The 18,959-nt window shown below is 41.0% G+C and overlaps 2 protein-coding genes across 4 annotated transcripts in view; both read right to left on the reverse strand.

The window, feature by feature from the left end:
• Window positions 1-18,959, reverse strand: part of R3HDM1 (R3H domain containing 1) — a 255,260-nt gene that overhangs the window by 108,293 nt on the left and 128,008 nt on the right.
• Window positions 1-18,959, reverse strand: part of ZRANB3 (zinc finger RANBP2-type containing 3) — a 95,957-nt gene that overhangs the window by 28,225 nt on the left and 48,773 nt on the right. For all 3 annotated transcript variants that reach the window (XM_075180953.1, XM_075180954.1, XM_075180955.1), the window contains exons 10-12: window positions 16,830-16,982; window positions 7,082-7,574; window positions 629-844 (exon numbers count right to left, since the gene is read on the reverse strand). In XM_075180953.1, coding sequence (XP_075037054.1) covers window positions 629-844; window positions 7,082-7,574; window positions 16,830-16,982 — 862 coding nt within the window. The remainder of the gene's footprint in view (window positions 1-628; window positions 845-7,081; window positions 7,575-16,829; window positions 16,983-18,959) is intronic.

Genomic DNA, 18,959 nt, shown 5'->3' on the forward strand with positions numbered 1-18,959 from the left:
TGGTTGGGAAAGGAGAGAGCGACAGCGCGGAGGGGGGGGGGGGGTAGGGGAAGGAGAGAGCGACAGCGCGGAGGGGGGGGGTAGGGGAAGGAGAGAGCGACAGCGTGGAGGGGGGGGGTAGGGGAAGGAGGGAGCGACAGCACAGGGGGGTTCGGGGAAGGAGAGAGCGATAGTGCGGGGGGAGGGGTCGGGGTAGGAGAGAGTAACAGCGCGGGGGGCGGGGAGGGAGAGCGACAGCACAGGGAGAGGTGAGGAGAGGGTATGAGAGATGAGAACGCGGGGGAACAAATGAAGGCACGGGGGACTAACAAGGTCAAGCAAGAAAACCACTTTGTAAGAGGAGGTTCCTGGCAGGACTGTATTCCTGCTTAGATCTAGAGATGGATTATCTCCCCACATTACTGATACTAAGTGTCATTCTAGAATCAATTACCTGATGGAACAGCAAAACCATGGCTTCATGTGGCGGCAAAAACACGTTATAAAAAGGTTAATTAAACTGACAGAATAAAACTGCAAAACAATTCCGCACCCTGGGAGAAATCCCTTCACCATCCAATAGTAAGTTGTTCTGTCGATTAAACAGTTAGTGGCATCGGCCATGGAGAACGTGTTCATTGCACATTACCTGGTTCAGTGGCTGCTGATTTCTCCCTGGTGTGGGTTTCCGAGTTGTTGTTTTGGATGCTTAGTAAATGATCCCCCTGTAAGTCCCTCTGTGGGGCGGGGGGCTCCTCCTGCTTAGTGCACTCGACAAGCTCGTTATCACCATCACTCTGACTTTGATTTTCTTTCTCCTCCTGAATGCAGGATACGCTCGCTGTCGGGGTCTGCTTCTCACAACCTGTCCGCAAACAAAATAAGCCGTCAGTCGGATATAAAGTAAAAATAAAACATATCATAAAACAGATACTATTCATTAACCCTATTATCACAGGAAAAGCACTTTAAAGATGACACATAAGAGTGAATGGCACCATTCCCACCATCGTGTTCTGAAATGTTAAGAGTACATTTAAAATTTTAGAATGCAACACTCCTAATTCCTCAAGCATTAATATGCATCGGTACCGTAGACTCAACGCATGAAAATTAGAAAACGCGTTACAAAACATATCACTAAAACGCGTCCGGAAATTTTGTTTGCATCTTTAACCATTTTCCCAGCGCGTATGTGTCAAAGATCCCTGATATGGTTTAATAATCTATATTACATTGAAACACTCAAGTGCAGGAAAGTTCCAAAATAATTATCTACTGAGTCCCAACGAGCACGCTCCGTCGGCACTGGTCCCTCCTAACAAATACTGCAAATTTGTCCATTATGACTGCTGGTCTCCGCAACTCACGATTGACGGGCCTTGTGTTTATTTGTAACCCATGAAAATCTCATACACTATTATGCAACATAGTTTTTCTTTAACCGGCATTCAGTCAACTGATCTGTAGTTATGACAGATATTAAAAGCTTGAAGGTGTGGTTCTACATAATAAGCCGTTTCATTTTTGTAAAACAAAACCAAGTATATCATGGGGAAAGGGACAGGACCAACAATGTTAAGGTGCAGAAAATTATTGGCTGCAAAAATCACTTTGAAACAGTGTCTGGACTACATTAATTCCAGATCAAAGGGACGCACTCTGAAACCGGTGGGGGGATTTCAGGGGAAATATTCCCAGCAAATGTAGCTGGGAAAACAATAATGTAAATACTCAATGGATAAATCCAAGTGTGTAGAATTGGCCGTCTAGATGGAACAGGAGGGCTTAGCTTGGCCTCGGTATTCCATGTTTCAACGCCTTAACCACAGCCCTGTCTTTCCTAATACTGAAAGTATCCCATGACAAATGAAAAAGATATCAAACCACTGTTTTTTAACTTCAAATTTCATATAATTTTGATGCCAAATTAAACCCTAAATTCCCCCAAAATATATATGTAAATAGATATTAAAACAGATCGACATTTACAAAAAAGGATAATCCTAAAGACACGTTAATGCAACATTTTTGCAAGTCCTCTTTAATAGAATTCCCCATTACAGCTGTAGAGGGGCAGCTAGATGAACTTGGAAAAGCAGGCAGGTAGATGTTCTGATGGACAGACAATAGGACAGAAAATCAGACTATCAGACAGTAGTGAAACATCCTGGTAGAAACATTATGAGGTTCTTCACTCCCGGCATGTAATAACAAATGTGTTCATCTGATTGTAGGTAAAATGCTACAATTGAAGCGGAATGACGTTATAATAATATTCCTCTCTCTGCTTTAGATCCTTCTTTCTCTCGGCAGGAGGTTTGTTATTCCTTATAATATATATGATGCTGTTAGAGTATTATTAATATTGGAGTGGTGATGTCACAACTACTGTCATGTAGTTCTCATTAGTATGAATGTGGCACTCAACCTTTGTAACCAATGACATCACTACTCACTGCTAATTACAATGTAAACGACAGCAGGTAATCTTGGAATCTATATAACTAATTAGAGCTCGTTTAAATCAGTGCTGTCTCCATGTGCTTTGGATGCATAAAAATAAGAACATGTTATTTTCTATCACACAGCTCATGTCTTTATGTTGTACATTCTCCAGATTGTCACATAGATAAATACCACTTTGTGTATACCATGAAAGTATGGACATTATAACATACTTAGGGGCCTATTAATTGAGCCATAAACCATACATATCTCCTACATTAGGCTAAGACCCGCAGTAAACAAAAATTCCCATACTTTTCAATGGGGACTGCGATTTGGCCCAATTTAACGGAGCTTTTCGGAGCTTGAGCCAGATGGCTGACACCATCTGATGGCATCGGCTGTTCTATCCTATGGGGAGAGCATAGCAGGAGAGGGATCTTCAGATCCCTTCACACAGCCTTCCTGCTCACCCCTTTGGTAAATACCGCAAAACGCATTTGCGCACACGCAGGGTCAGAACCCGGATTTTATAGGTAAGGAAAGGCATCGACGAGACAGCCTCCTATCAGAAGTGATGTCCCGGATGATTTTTTAATAGGTGACTGAGAATTATCGTCCAATATCATTGTGATTAGACGTGATATTTAATGAGGGGGGGGCACATGCAGCCTTTACTAAACAGGCCCCTTATACACTTCTACTTTACACATGTACTTGTGCTCTCTTATCTCTACCTGTTTACCCATCTTTGCATACTAATGGTATTTGAAGCATGTAGGTCAATGTAGGACCTACATACAATGAATAAGGTGTCCTTGGTGCTGGGATGCAGGCTTAAGTGTTTTGATTAAAATATGAACCAGTACCTCATGTTTTCATTTTGCTAGATACACACATATGCAGTGTTAAAGACAAACAGTGCCAACATCATATATTATCTCCATCTCTCTCTCTATAGATCCCCCCCTCTCTCTCTCTATAGATCCCCCTCTCTCTATAGATCCCCCTCTCTCTATAGATCCCTCTCTCTCTCTATAGATCCCTCTCTCTCTCTCTCTATAGATCCCTCTCTCTCTCTCTCTATAGATCCCTCTCTCTCTCTCTCTATAGATCCCTCTCTCTCTCTCCCTCTCTATAGATCCCTCTCTCTCTCTCCCTCTCTATAGATCCCTCTCTCTCTCTCCCTCTCTCTAGATCCCTCTCTCTCTCTAGATCCCTCTCTCTCTCTCTCTAGATCCCTCTCTCTCTCTCTAGATCCCTCTCTCTCTCTCTAGATCCCTCTCTCTCTCTCTAGATCCCTCTCTCTCTCTCTATAGATCCCTCTCTCTCTCTCTATAGATCCCTCTCTCTCTCTCTATAGATCCCTCTCTCTCTCTCTATAGATCCCTCTCTCTCTCTCTATAGATCCCTCTCTCTCTCTCTATAGATCCCTCTCTCTCTCTCTATAGATCCCTCTCTCTCTCTCTATAGATCCCTCTCTCTCTCTCTATAGATCCCTCTCTCTCTCCATCTTTCCATATATCTATATTTCCATATATCTATATCTCTCTATCTTATTGTATTATTACTTATAAATACAGACCATTCTCTGGGGACGTTATAATATTATCATTTAGCTGTTGGAAACCGAGAGGTCATTTTCCCTTCTTACCATCCATCCAGGGTATACAGCAGGGCTGTTTAGTAGTCACTATTAGTATAAATCCTATTACACACCGGGGTAATATTCTATACAGGGTCTCCTAAAATATAACATCCCAACTTCAAGAAAGATTTAAACTTTTGTGGAATGCAGCAAACTTTATCTCATGGTCCCCGCACACTGCAGATAGTTACAATGTAATGCAAACGCAGCATCATTAGTCTGTGAAAGAACTAAAAATCTATAATTTCATTGCCCTTTTGATCATAAATCTCCAGACGGGGAAAGAAAACAGCAGGGCGATGAATGTTAGGCTTATTTGCTGCCATGGAAACGGGACCTCCGCTCCTGCCCATTGAATTCACATCCCGCTGACATTAATCAGAAATGTCCATTTGTGCCAGCTTAATGCCATGCCATAGCAGATCTCAACATACGTTCTTGACAGAAATTGGCACCTTTCACTTTCCGAGGAGACACATTCACAGATTGATGCTCAGGTGGGATTTTCGTCCCCTGTGCAGACATTTGAAATATGCATAACCTCATATGCCTCCCTTATTATCCTGGTTTTAAAGATTAAATGGTTATTAAGCATATTATATTATAACAGCTATAATATTACATACAAATCGCTGACAACTGTACAGGGTGCACTGCTCATGGTCTGTTTCATTTGTGCACTTAATAAACACAAATAAATAAGACTCAAAGCGAAACAGCCAGAAAGTGCTTTAAACTGTCCCCAACATATAGCTCAGAGGCAGCTGTTATACGGACTGATCCAAACTTCATGCGACCGCAGCCTATCCATTCACTGGAAACCGGCAGGGTCACTGAGGCACGAGGCATTTTCAATTCTCTGGGATGTAACTGGTTTCTTGTGAATCAACGGACTAAATATTGGTTTAGCATAAAACATGGCTGACTCCTCTGTGTGCCAGCAATGAGTACATTGTAGATGACCACAGATGGTAAATGACAGACCAATGAGATCTAGGGGTAGAGTTACTAAAACAGAAAAGTGGAGGCATTGACCATAGCAACCAATCAGATTCTAGCTGTCATGTTCTAGAATGTACTAGATAAATGATAGCTAGAATCTGATTGGTTGCTACGGACATCACCTCCACTTTTTTGTTTTCCTCAAATCGCTGCAACGAAATCAGGAACTGCGCGGTATGCTGGAGCTGTCTGCGGTCGCGGAGAGTTCAATGAGAAAGAAAGGGGTGTGTACATGATTTTATCCCCATCAGCCTATTATTATCACCATTTATTTAGACAGCACCACTAATTCCACAGCGCTGTACAGAGAACTCACTCACATCAGTCTCTGCCCCAATGGGGCCTACAGTCTAAATTCCCTAATATACACAGACACAGAGACACACACAGACACACAGACTAGGGTCAATTTGTTAGCAGCCAATTAACCTACCAGTATGTTTTTTGGGGTGTGGGAGGAAACCGGAGCACCCAGAGGAAACCCATGCAAACACAGGGAGAACAAACATACTCCACACAGATCAGGCCATGGTCGGAAATTGAACTCATGATCCAAGTGCTGTGAGGCAGAAGTGCTAACCACTAAGCCACCGTGCTGCCTAAACATAACATAGCAGAGATAGGGCTCTTTATTCCCCTACAACAGGGGCGGCAGCATTTCTAGGGAGAGGTGAGTGGCTGTTCGTATACTGTAAACTTTTTTAGTAACAATATAGATAAATAGGCCCCTACTCCAGCGATAAGTCGCTTTTTTCTATAGCTGTAAAATAAGCTAACTAGATTGGGCTGCCAATAATCATTATTTATATAGCACAACCAATTCTGTAGCGCTGTACTCTCTGTAATTCACATCAGTCCCTGTCCCATTGGATCTTACAGTCTAAGTTCCATAACACACACACAGACAGACTAGTGTTATTTTTGATAACAGTCAGGTAACCTACTAGTATGTTTTTGGAATGTGGGAGGAAACCGGAGCACCTGGAGGAAACCCACGCAAACATGGGGATATCATTCAAACTCCACACAGGTAAGGCCTGCACTGCCAATAATGTGGACAAAATAATTTAAAGTTAAAAAAAATAGATTAAATTTATTATAAAAAAATATATATTTTTTTTAAAAAACCTTCATTCATTAAAAAATGCTTTATTCAAAAGAATAAATTGCTGTCAAATTATATTAATTTGTTGTCTTCATCCTGAGATGGTGATAACAGAACAGATATTGTACCTCATTGAAAATATAGGCCAAGGTTTGGTTTCCATCTCTTCCCAGCACATGTGAATAATAAGTGTGTATGTTGGGGCTCGGTGGCCAGGTGAGGGGGCTGCACAGTAAACTAATCCTCTCCACCCCTTCAATTTCATTTAAATATCCCAACCCACAGAGTGAAATCTAATTTTTGCCTGTGGGGGGTAACATGAGACAAGCCCTATGTCGATCTGCACGTGCATGTAGAGGATTATTGCTCCCACTAAAAAAGTTTTACAAATATCTTGCGATAAATAAGTGTTATCTCAAGATTTGAAAATATTTACATATATTTTTGTTAACTGCAAACTATGAGCCATGCAGGAGCTACCTGCATTTTCACTGTTCAATTCAGTACATCAAATGCATTTGTAACCTGAGTGTAATTTGCCGTATACCTGGAACGGATGAATTACTTGGACGGAATGTATACTTTTCTTTCTTGTGTCAACGTTGGCTGTGCGAGTTGTAACAATACTGCTTCTAATAACATTTATCACTTTACAACTACTAAGAGTTAGCTCCTACAGTAGAGAAATCACGTGATTTCAAGTAGCTGTAACAGAGTTGACAGAATGGCACCTCTACCAAAATGCCAATTAGATGCCTATGATATTATTATCAGGTTTAACAGGTAGTTATGGCGTGACCTGGAAACTTTATACTAGATATTCATTGCGATTCAACAAATGGTTACTACACACTTCTGTTTCACAACAGTTTTGAGGTTCCTTATACTCCTGTACTCACCTTTTCTGCTCCTGGGACTCTCACAGATTTCGCAGTAAGGTAGTAAGGAGTTATTGGTGTAGGTACAGGCTGGGCAGTTCCAGCACCTCTCAGAGAGCGGAGGCCTCGGCGGTGTAAGCAAGGTGCCTTCAGAGAGGCCGCGACTTTTTGGTGAGGAGAATATGGCAGAGGGTTTGCCACTCCAAGACCTTCTTTTTCCCCCACCGGTGATTTTAGGAGAAGATTTGGGGGTCGTCTGGGTGCCCGAGGGGCGAAAACGCTTGGTTTGTTGTTCAAAGTCATTGTCTGGGAAAAGTGCATCGACATCTACTACGTCACTGGTGTCCACCGCTACCTTGGTCTCTGTACTGAACACCTCTTCTACAGCATCATCTTCATGTTCCCCGCCTAGGTCCGTGGGCTCTGGTTCTCCGTCAGTTCTCTTGCGCTTTTTCTCCGCGTAGGGTTTGGTTGAGAAGAAGGATCGGATGTCATGCTGCTTTTCTTTCTCAAACTATGGGGAGAAAAAGATCAAAAAATGAACCCAGTGCAGAAGTCGAAGCACCGACAATGTTCAGATGTGTTCAATGCGTTACAGAATCTATTCTTTTTATTATTGTTATTTTAATAATTTTATGTTCTTTACAGTTACCTTGCATATCTATATTATTATTAAATATTATATATATATATATATATATATATATATATATATATATATATATATAATCCCAGACTCCCAATTACCGAACCTCCTACGAGTACAATGGTACACTCCCATAGTTACTGATGCCCGCTGTTCCTGCACCTCCACTGTTAGCTAGGGTCCCTTCTGCTACCCAGCACCGGACTACGAACCACTATTCACATGTAGGAGCAACTCCTACTCAGGATTATCTACAATCCGACTGTGATATCGTAACCTTCAGGCCTACCAACGGCCTCCAGCCTCCGCTTCCACATGGCCTCCATGGCTACTAGGCACCCCTCACCCTGCCCCAGCTCACAAACACCAACTGATCTGTTCCATTTGCTCCTACCGTCTCTCATCACCCCATCCCTGTAGAATGGGCAGGGTCCTCTCTATGTCTGTCCACTCTGCGTCTCCTTGTTTGTTCCCGTCACGTCCTATGCTGAATTCTGTGTTCTGTGTCATGTTCTAGGCTGATTTTTTTTGTGTGTTTGTTCTGCTAATTGCATCCATGCTTTTCTTATTCTGCTCAACTGTAAATGTTACTGCTTTCATGTATGTTTTATCTGTATGACCATGTCCGGTGACACCAAATCTGAGATGCCATATAAATGAACGGTCATGATGATGACTCCCCACGTCCAACCTGTGATCACTCACACAAGCACTGATCACAAGAGCACACACAGCAGTCAGTCACAAGTATGGCACATTTAATAATAGCTTACGATAGCCTTTGCCGAGTTAATTTCTCTGGACAGTGTACAACACGGTGTTGAAATCAGCATATGCACAATAAATAGAAAATACAACATATTTATTACAGACACAGGCCAGTGTCATAAGAGACACATTTATGAAGTTGCTAGGATGCAGAGTATCTCACTTATTACTTCCTTCAACGCTATCCCCTTATTAATAAGGGAAATGGGACTGCTACCTCCAGAGTTCTAATTTGTATCAGTCGCACTCTGCCTGTTCTCAGTGTCATTCTCTCTCAGATCAGACTGCAAATACAGATAACATAATAATGAATAACCACCTGGTCTCTGACCCTCTCTCTTTCTTTATTCTATTTTTTTTATTTATAGAAACTACTAATAGTTTTACTATACAATAAAAACAAGAATTTTGTAACTGCATTACAAATATGGATTTTTTTTTATATAAGGATTTATTAGAAAGAGCAATATATAAATAAATAACTGAATGGGGGACAGGAATCATATAAAAGGACAATAGATCTAGTGATTTCAGTTACTCTATCCATTGATGAGCGACTCCTTATGCTTTTTGGTTTCTTTAAACTCTAGTTATGGGGGCAAGGTTGCAGTGGAAGTTAGGAATGTGTTAGAACTATCTGTAGAACTACAAGTACCAGCATACCCATGGCTGTCAGGGAACACTGGGTGTACCGTTGTGACAGAAGAGCTCTTGTGGGTCAGAATCTATTTGAGCTCCAGCTCGCAGCCAAGCCACAATGCTCATAAAAGAACTTTAACTAGCGTGCAAGCAATTTTGTTTATTGATCAGCTGAAGGAACATCCATTGCAATGTATTAATATGTTCGTATTTCACAGTAAATAAACCCTATGTATCATGCAAGACATCCATCCAAACATTACTTGTTCTGCTATTCTCCTATCAATCTGTCTTATCTCCATTACGGTCAGCCCCTATCTAATGTTAGTGAAGCTCTATTCAAACAAGGGGAAGAAAACGGATTTAAAAATATTTTTAAAAACCACTATTTAGACACTAATTCCACCTGAAACGGGAAATAATGTTTAAATATAATTAAGAAGATAAAATACAAAATCTTACTTTCTTGCACTCTGGTGAGGGAGAAGGGGCATTGACAACAGTGATACCTGTTTAAATCAAGCAAGAGGAAGCCGGAGAGAGGAACGTCCGTGCTGGACTGTTTAAAAACCCTGAATGAGGGTAACATTTTGCATTTGAAATACTTAACTCCACCAAAATATATAGTAATGGGTAGAATTACCCATTAATAACTAAAATGCCCCATGTCCGTTTAGCTTTGGGGAGATGGATCTCTCAAAGTTATGAGCACTCCTGCTGGTAACCTCAGTAATTACACTGAGTCACATGAAACACTTTATAATGCATTAATAAAAAAAAAAGGTAAGAAAAAAAGAAAGAGCGGGTATTTAACATTTGCAGACATGACCATTGCTTTTCTTGATGTATAAGGAAACCAATACAGTTTTATGTATGGATGACAGGTTCATTTTAATGGAGTCATATCGGCAGTAGATCACTCGAATAACTAGTTGACAGAACATGAAATATTTACAGCTATTCCAGATTGACATCAGCTGTTTGACGCCAGATTTTTTTTCCCATTACCCATCCCATTCCATACTAGATAAGCAATTCCTATTCTCATTCTTCTGCAGCGATAGAGGCCGCCTACAGCAGGAGCCGCAGGAAGATACACATTTAGACAGCGAGTCTTTGTACACAACGTGGCATAGTGTGTATCCCAGCCCTGTCCTTTTATCGCCGTAACACTTGGCACGTACAGTTGCTGTGTTTGTTGTTTCAGTCAATTAACATCACCCTGAATAAAATATGTAGCATAGATTTTCTTAATCACCAGTGAGCTGGCTATTAAAGAACTCTATGGGAGCAGCGCTGGTGGCAGTTGCTGGCATTGCTTTTTTTTATTCTTCTATCTTTTGCTACGAGCGACACTGCTGCCGTGTGTCTTGGCTGCAGAACCATGGACAGCAAATCACACTCAACAGTGGCAGACTAGTACTGTACCCTGCACTCGGTTCCTGCAGAGAACAACAGACTCCTTTATAGTGCACAGAGCGAGGGGTCACGGAAAAGGTCACCGGCTTCTAAATGTGTCACGACTTAAATGTGCTTCAACTGGAGTCATTCTGTCACCCGTTACACAGTACACACGGCGAGCGTTCGCCCCTTTGCAGGGCTGTATTATGCTCTTTAAATATTACTCTTCTCGTGCACAGAAATAGCTGCCTATTTTAATTGGGTCTTCTATAAAGTCTTTCACACCTAGAGCAGCCTGGGGCATTTCAGCTGAGCTGCTAATGATAGCCAGCTCTCATACAATGTCCTGCTAACACTGGGAGGGGGTAGGAAGAGGGGGGGGGGTGTTAGTGACTACGGCAAGCACCAAGCAGGGCAGTAGGTACGATAAAGGGCCGCATGTAAGTGACAACATGCACTTTATCCCTTACGAGAACAGATGCTCAACTTGCAAACACAATTTACAGATTCAGATTTCAAAAAGCTTCTAAAATTTTATGCGACTATCAAACTGAAAGAAAAAAAAACTGCAGAGTATTAAAATACATCTGCACGCTGTCGTTATACGAGTCTTAGTAAACATTTTTTGGGTTTGATTTTTAAGCTGTCTTTCAACCACCTCTCTTCTGTCAGAGTACTTGAATTATTATTTTATATACCAGGGTTACTTACTAAAACAATGTAAAAATACAACAGCACAGTTACGGATGGCAAAAGAAATGAGCGATTAACCTACTACAAATGTGTGATTGGTGGCTGCCATGGACTCAGCCACATCCGTATAACCCGAGTGATCAGTGAACAAATAACCAAATAATGGCTTGTTCCCTGGCTAAAAGCATAAGAGAGAGAACTATAAAACGGTTTCTGCAAAGTCCTGTGTACGCCGAAATCTAACTAAATAGAGTATTACGTGGAAGTACACATAACCGCGCGCTCCAACAATCAAAGCGGTCTCCTTCATTTGCATATAGAGCCACTGGCATTAGGGAAACATAATAAGACAGTAAATGACTATAAAAAGTGAGTATTTCTAGAACGAGAAGTGAAAATAACGCACGTGCATGAGGAAACAGAACCATATAATCATAGCATAATCGCTTATGTAAATTCCACTCTAGGTGCATAATAAGGATCAACAGTAGCATAATTAGGATATTTATCACATAGTAAGAGGCCTGAACCAAGGGCTGGGCGCCCAGGACACTCAAGATGGGACTGCGACCAGACACGTGTATACTTTCTTTCACCATTCCTGTTGGGGTACTATCACTTTTGCTCACCAGATACACTGTGCACCTCCTCCTTGGGCTCTCTGCTCATTGACTCCACTCCACTATTGTCTGTGCACCTCTTACAGTGGCTCTAAACCTCTTAGTTGTGCCCACCCTAATGGGCACAGGATTCATCCTGCGCTGAATATACCCCATGCACCCCAGTAGCTGTGTTGAGAGTTGTAGTGTTATTCGTTTACTGTATTGCACTGTTATACCAGGTACTGTCTTGTTGTTTGCCCTCTGTACGGCGCTGCGGATGTATGTGGTGCCCTATAAAAGGTTAATAACAACAATATTTAATAAAAAAAAAAAAAATTGTATAATTTATGTCGGGTTCACTTTAATACTGACTTGTATACGGGGGCGACGTATACTAAGCCAGCCGACACAGAACAATGATGTTCGGTCCTACGGGTCGGCATCAATAGAAGTAACAGTATTAAAACCACCACACATTGTACAGATTCACTAAAATCAATCAGGAAATAATGAATACTACTTTTATACTGTAACAAGCACTGTACAATTCGTGGGTCTAATGGAAATATGCAGAGTGAATTATTACTTTTTGTAAGGGAAATAACAGTACAATTATATGGCACTCCATGGGAGGTTGAGCAAATACATTATAATTCATCTTAATAGGCAGACTGTTCTTGCCAGTCCTCAGCCTTTATGAGCTCATGTGCTACATTGTATCGCTGTACGACGGAGGTACTCTGTTAGCGGCACCTGATCTCAATTTTATATAATGCTGGGTATATTTAGTATACTTGCAATATTTAATAAGGCCAATCAGTAGTTTTGAAACCATTGTCTCAAGGAGGCATCACAGAACTGTCTTAATGATAACGCCCAACATAAAATAAAGATAATTTGCGTGGCCAGGCCTTCCTGCCAAAGTAGAATGGAACTTCTTGTGAACTTTTCAGCTGCTTCCTGGTAGAAAAAATAATCAATCACTTACTGAAGTTGTTTACAGCCTACTGTGTGTGCTGCAGGATTCAGGGGACATGTATCAATTCAATATGAAAAGATAGAAGTCTGGGCTCTTACTCCCCTCTTCCCTCCTATATTCACTACAATAGAACTTGGCTGATGATCCCTACTCATAATTTGTTACTTGATTGATACAATGTTGCAGCACTCTATAAAACATTTAACCATTTAGTGCTGCACAGAAACTGGTAAGTTTAAAGGACATGTCTAGTACTTCAATTCTAGAGGTCACCCCCCTGATCTGCATGCCATCAAGCTGTGCCCTATTGCCTTTATAATCCTATTTGAGAATACAGTACCAACAATTACTGTTCCAAACCAATGATGTCTGTGGTATATGTAGTGTAGAGAGGGCAGGATGCACACACACTGTAGTAAAACTTTACATATTGGGATCTCAGGGGGTAAACTTGCAAATCCTACATATTGGGGTATACTGGAGTTTCAAACAATGACATTTGAGCCTTTAAAGTTTCACAATCGTTCCCTACAGACATATTCCTCTGTCTTCTACCTGAGAACTCTCTGACCACAAATAGAAATCTCCCCTAAGTGAGAGATTCATTCATTCAAGAAGATGTGAAATTTGCAGACCATGAACTGCAAGTCTGGTCATTTTATTGTATAATCTGCAGCATCTTTGGATTTTCTTTCACAGCTTGAGAGGAACATTAAATCACATCAAATTTTCTGGAAAGTGCAAATTCAAGGTTTCGCTTTAAGTGGTTAATTTTGTAAACTCCGTTGTCCAGCAGTTCCTCATCTGTGCCTCACGTGCACTGCAAGCTACCCGCAATGTAAAATCTAGTTTGTGACCTTTTTATGCATAATGTGAAAATTTGGCGTCAAATTGTCAAATCCAAATATGTAGGGATGTCCAATTAGGATGAAGCAAATACGAAGCGGAGAGAGAGCGGCATCTTGAAGGGTCCTGACCTGGCCTCATCTTTCCGTGTCAAAACTGATGGTTCTGCTAGAAGGCTGATTATCACCTTGTATCAGCAAACCGTCAGATCTAAATAAATTCATTTCAAATGCGATACATAAAATCGGTGTGCTGCATACCAAAGCGGATCTTCAGAAAACTTTCCAGCCTGTGTTTACAGGAGAGAAAAGAATGAATGAATCAACGCTGGATGCCAGGGAAGAAAGAAAATGACCTTCAAAAACAAAAGGCATTTTTCTCTATTAGAAAAAGTGATGTCTGGCCAGAGCCAAAGCTAAGAGGGAAATGATTACGAGGGATTCAGTTACACAATAGTCTGTTTTCTCAGTCCAGGAAACGTGCTCTGCCGTGGCAGACTTACAATGCACAACATATATCTGCTCTCTTATGCTGCAGAAACAAAGGAATATTATGGCTAAACAAGTGAAAATGGGATTTTGGATGTTAAATTCTTTTCTCTGAGTCCAAAAGGGGACACTGAATACGGTGAGGTATAGAGTGCAGTGACAGATTTGGCCCTTTTAAATTTTCCTCCAAAAATTCAAGATCCTCATCCCCCCTCTATACCCTGGAAAGTTCAATATTTTTCTAACAAAGCCCAGAGGACAAGACCAGGACCAGGAGTACAAGGTTCTCCTAACAAAACAACAGCATTGAGAACATTAACAAGGAGAACAAGAAATAAATGGTGGGCATCCAGTGTCGCCTATTGGACTCAGAAAAGCATTTAATGTAAGTACAAAAATCCCAAAGCAGTCCTTATGGGAGGGTATACTCAAAATATGCAGTGCAAAGCACCTTTAGTCGAAGTCTGGCATCGTTGGATGCCAAAATGTTGCATCGGAAGAACTTAGATCCATAGCCGAGGCCCCATGCCACTTCACATATGAAGTACCTGTCATCCTAGTGGAGGGCACATTTTTGGAGATGTAATATCGAAGTAATCCACTTGGCAAAGTCTGCTGAGATGCTGGCCAGCCTCACTGGTGGGCATCCAATTTGTAAACCGTCCTGTGCATTTCACAGGTCCTATGGAACTAGATCCAATAATAACTGACAATGCTCAAAGTGAAGAGAACCTCTGACACCTGGATACCAACTCTGTTCTAAGGCCCGAAACACAATTGTGTTTTAGGAAGAACCTGGGAACCACCTTAGTCTGAGAACTGTCTTTATAAAAAATGAGGAAAGGAGATGTAAGACAGAACTCTCCAATGTTTGGGTCCCTCCTGGAGGTCCCAAGTAGGAGCGCGCAGGATGAAGTACTGAACAGCCCACTCCAAGCACCCCCCACCCCACCACTGCAAGCAGCTGCTGCGGGATGCCAAGTAATTTACAAGGAAATTAAAAGGAAAGTCTAAATTAAAATAAACAAAGCTAGCGCCCAGCTCCGTTGGGCATTTGAAAAAAGCCCTAAATTTCCTGACACTGGACTCTATACCCAGCACATCCAGAGTTCTCCATGGATGAAAGAGAAATAACAAACATTTAGCCGGTTTAAACGAATAGAAGAATGCTCATACGATACAAAAAGAACGGGGCATTAGGTGAGGTTGCTGGGCAATCTGATATATTGCAGACACAAATCAAAGATAAGACTCCTAGATCCAGATCCTTCTGAAAGTCTGCTCTGCACGTGAGCTCATTTGTCGGGTCTGTAGGACAGAAATTAGTAACGCAACTTCAGTGGCCCTCCAGATAGTTCCCCTCTAGATACGATCAGTAAAAGGACCAACGGCAATCTGAACAGTCGTTTACTTGATTTAATAACAATCTTTAACTCTGTACATTTAAACAAGGAGATTGGACAGACATCCTTTCTTTATTTCTGAAACTTTCCCCTCTCTGTAATGCCTTTCACCACTCTCCCACCTAGAACCGAACACTCTCCACTGCTTAGTTGTATTTTCCTTCCATTACCAAACATGCTGCATCCGTCACGTCTTCTCAGATCACACAAGAAACAACAAACCCACTTCTCACGGGTTTATATAACCAGCAAATGCACCTTCTTCATACAGGGCACCGTTTAGCAGGAGGTAATACTGTGGCGCTCCGCTCAACTCTAATCAGACTCTTTATAAGGACAGAAAAACAACATACACCTGTTATATCTGTTGCATTATTTATACCCTGCAACACTTTACAATCGGGAACAAACACAGTAACAAAACAAAACTGGATATTAATAAAGTCATTTTTCCACCTTCATGGCACCACTGAGCTAAGAAATATCTCAATATTCCTACTAATACCAGGAGAAAACAACAGGAGTAATACATTGAAATGATGTTGATACAAGCATATTAATGAATCTAGCTTTTCAATTCTGCTTCTGTGTGTGGGAGTGGCTATTCAAAAAAGTGGGTGTGGCCATCACCCAACAAAGCTTGTCCTATACACATTTTTAATTAGTGGGTGGACCCTTGTATTCTTAGTCTAGGTATATAGTTATACATCTAGGCTACAAATGTACTAATATAGCTATATTCCTAGGCTAGAATAAGAGGCTTCATCCTTCAATAATGACTGCAGAGGACATCTACCCCCCCCACAGCCAAAAAATTCCCTTAGATGGAGATACCCCCATTGTCAGTCATTTATTCCACAGAGATATCCCAATTGCCAGCTATAGATTGCAGAGATACCTCCATTGCCATCATTAACTACAGGAAACTTTGGACCAAAGTGAATATTTCTTGACGTTTGTGTCGGTGCGTAAGTTTAACATTCAGAGAAAAAGAAATAGACAGCCCTGAACCTGCAAATATTAGCCTAGATCACGTCATACAGTAGTAGGTCAAGAATTTCACTGTACTAACATACTATGGTTTCCCAAAACATACTAAGATACATTATTTGGTGTTCGTTATTGGCAGATAGAATTGCCCAAGAAGTTTTACCTTTGCTTCACAGCATTAAAGTACCTTGGGCACTACTTAGGGTATTAGTCTAATTCTTGCACAAACCGTCAGCATGAAGGCTTGGAGCTAGCCTATGTGGAGAGACGACTTGTGGAGTAACAGACAATAATGGAGAATTGTGGTTTCTTACGTGAGTAAACAGCAGCTGGTCTTTCGTGTCATCCAGATCTTCATTAGGGGTCCAGGATTTCGCAAAGCTCAAGAAGCCCCATTTCTCCTGGTCATCTTCCGCGGCCTGGATCTTTTCCTTCTTGCCATTCAGGGTGCTACCTGTAACGTTTGCCTGATGGCGGAGAAAGAGATATGAGAAGGACGTTCAAACCTGCAGACATCCAGCTAAAGGTCCCGGGGGGGGAAACAGACTAGAAGAGACAGGTCTCACAACCGCTTTAATCCAGAACCTGGAAATAAGCGCACACATAAGAAATGTCTAGTACCATAGGGTACGGTGAGACGCCCACAGCTTCTGGAGAGCCGCAGTCTGATCGTGGTCTAGAACCCGGTGTCACAGCTAAGGAATGTGAATGTCTAGTGACCCACAGAACCAGGACACATAACCAACAGACAGCAGCTGGGCCTCATCTCCATGAACACAAACATCTAATTACACCCTCAGAAGATGTAAAACTACTAACTGCATGCTATTTACAGCGCAAATTACAACTAAACTTTCACTCACAAATGTATCCTCGCTATATTCTAGAATAAGCGCTAAAAATACCGAAACGTAACTAGTACTACTAAAGTCTAAAGAACTCATAACTAAATGGAAAGGGTCCTCCTCCCATATCTGACATGGTCTCCGTAAAAACTACTCAGAAATATTTTATCATGCAGTATGATCATTTCTCCACTAGGGACACCGTTACATTACAGTTATACTTAAAGTCATGGTCTTAAACATGTCAACTTTTATTCAATACAATGCTTTATCTTTCCAGTTACGATCTGTGATTTTTAGCCATGTATTTAAATCAGCAGCTATACAGTCATTGACTTCTGTTGTCTGACACAGCTCTTCTCCCTGTATTAGATACATTTGACTCCAAAGAGCAGCTTTGTACTGTACCCCTCAGAAATAAATAATCCATATTAATAAATTAGCCATATAAGGACATGACTGTAAAACACAGAAGGGAGGCAGAAAAAGACAGGTAATGTGCAAAAGTTGCACGAGGGTATGCGTAAACCTCTAGATGAAAGTAACCTGAAGGTGCAATGTCCGCCTCGCCGTCTCCTTTCACATTAAATAATGCAAATATATAAATAATTGAAGTTGATTAAAGTACGGCTTTTGTCTTAATGTTTCTAACACTTCCTTTTTATATTGAATGTTTATCGCCATGTAAATGCATCTCTCTATACATGTGTGCAAAGGATAATGAGGCAACTCTATAAATAAATATTATTAATAAACAGATATTTATAATATCAGCCTTTATATACTGAGACTGCAAATAGGCATTTGCTCTGATCACGTAAAATGCAATATGTAAATAGCTAAAGGCTTCTTTTTTTTCTTCGAAACCACATTATTGTTGTTTCTTTAACCTGTGCTACTGCATTTGTTGCTGCTATCAGGGCAGTTTATTTACCAATCTAAGTCTGGCAAATGGATAAAAAGAAAGAATTTTGAAGAAACGTATTTCTCTGGACATTCCAGGAAATCTAAAATAGCCGAGAGCAGAACTCTTTAAAAATCAATGCTCAGACCGGTATAGAAATGTGTCATATATAAGAATTTAATGTATTGGAATGGAGCTGAGAGAACAGAAAGATTTTTTCCATTTGTACCGAGAGCAAACCCAGTTATTGCTACATTCATGTCATCAATGTTAGATAACACATTGTGGAAGAATTGCAGCATTTTGGAATAAAATAAAAGAGAATCACCTGACACCTGGTAGAGTGTGTTGCTTTTTTTTTAACATGTGTAAGAATGTGACTATATATTGGGCCTTCCTATCGCAGGTGCCCCCCCCCCCCCCTTCCCTCTCCTGCCCCATTGTCTTGCCTTTGTTGAATGACAGAGCCACCAAATTAATTGAAGCAGCGAGAGGATCTGGAGTGGGTGTGAGGCTATGAAAAGATGACATCTTGTGTCTGACTCAGTCTTCATTAAAGCTGAGGGGTTTTCAGAATGCTATTTTGTTATTTTTAAGATTAGACAATCTGAGGGGAGTATGGAAGATGATGAAGACCAATATTTTCTTCTTTTTTTTTTAGATTTTGACCTTGCAAGAGAGAAAGGGAAAAAAAA

The sequence above is a fragment of the Mixophyes fleayi genome, chromosome 7 (genome assembly GCF_038048845.1).
Source record: "Mixophyes fleayi isolate aMixFle1 chromosome 7, aMixFle1.hap1, whole genome shotgun sequence".
Classification (NCBI taxonomy): Eukaryota; Metazoa; Chordata; class Amphibia; order Anura; family Limnodynastidae; genus Mixophyes; species Mixophyes fleayi.